The sequence below is a fragment of the Wasmannia auropunctata genome, unplaced genomic scaffold (genome assembly GCF_000956235.1).
Source record: "Wasmannia auropunctata unplaced genomic scaffold, wasmannia.A_1.0 LD336076.1, whole genome shotgun sequence".
In the NCBI taxonomy this organism is placed as follows: domain Eukaryota; kingdom Metazoa; phylum Arthropoda; class Insecta; order Hymenoptera; family Formicidae; genus Wasmannia; species Wasmannia auropunctata.
The window spans coordinates 7,707,015-7,707,587 of NW_012026814.1; the positions used below are offsets into that span (position 1 = coordinate 7,707,015).

Genomic DNA, 573 nt, shown 5'->3' on the forward strand with positions numbered 1-573 from the left:
CCTCGGCTTTGGCGTCCGTGGCTGCGGCTCTTCTGCCATCTTTTTGCTGAAACAAATAAAATGTTTCATAGTGAGATCAATATATGAAATTTACACGCGATCAACGTCATTATCATGCGAGCAAAATATAACGTTAAATTGTTTTTTATTTTATTTATTTATTACTTACGTCGTTCTATTTGAGATAATGGCGGTCCCGGCGGTTGCGATGCTGACGGCCCCGGTGGCTGCGATATTGGCGGTCCCGGCAGTTGCGACGCTGACGGCCCCGGCGGTTGCGACGCTGACGGCCCCAGCGGCTGCGACATTGGTGGCCCCGGCGGCTGCGACGCTGACGGCCTTGGTAACCCCGGTTGTTGAGGTAACCCTGAGGGCCGAGTTATGTCTGCGAGTTGTCGCCGCAGACTTTCTACCTCGGCCCTCAGAGCCGCTGTTTCCTCGTTATTATTTTCTCCGTCTTTCATTATACTGAAAAGAAAATAATTTTAACATATTTATTATATTAAAATATGTAATTTATGTATCTACTTCCACATCCTTTTCGGCGTCCATGTTGGTACTTGTTTTAAATGA

The 573-nt window shown here is 46.9% G+C and overlaps 1 protein-coding gene across 1 annotated transcript in view; it reads right to left on the reverse strand.

Annotated features, from left to right (window-relative positions):
• LOC105449552 (homeobox protein ESX1-like) overlaps positions 1-573 on the reverse strand; it is a 2,851-nt gene that overhangs the window by 1,480 nt on the left and 798 nt on the right. Inside the window, exon 3 of the mRNA XM_011688810.1 lies at positions 170-468. Coding sequence (XP_011687112.1) covers positions 170-468 — 299 coding nt within the window. The remainder of the gene's footprint in view (positions 1-169; positions 469-573) is intronic.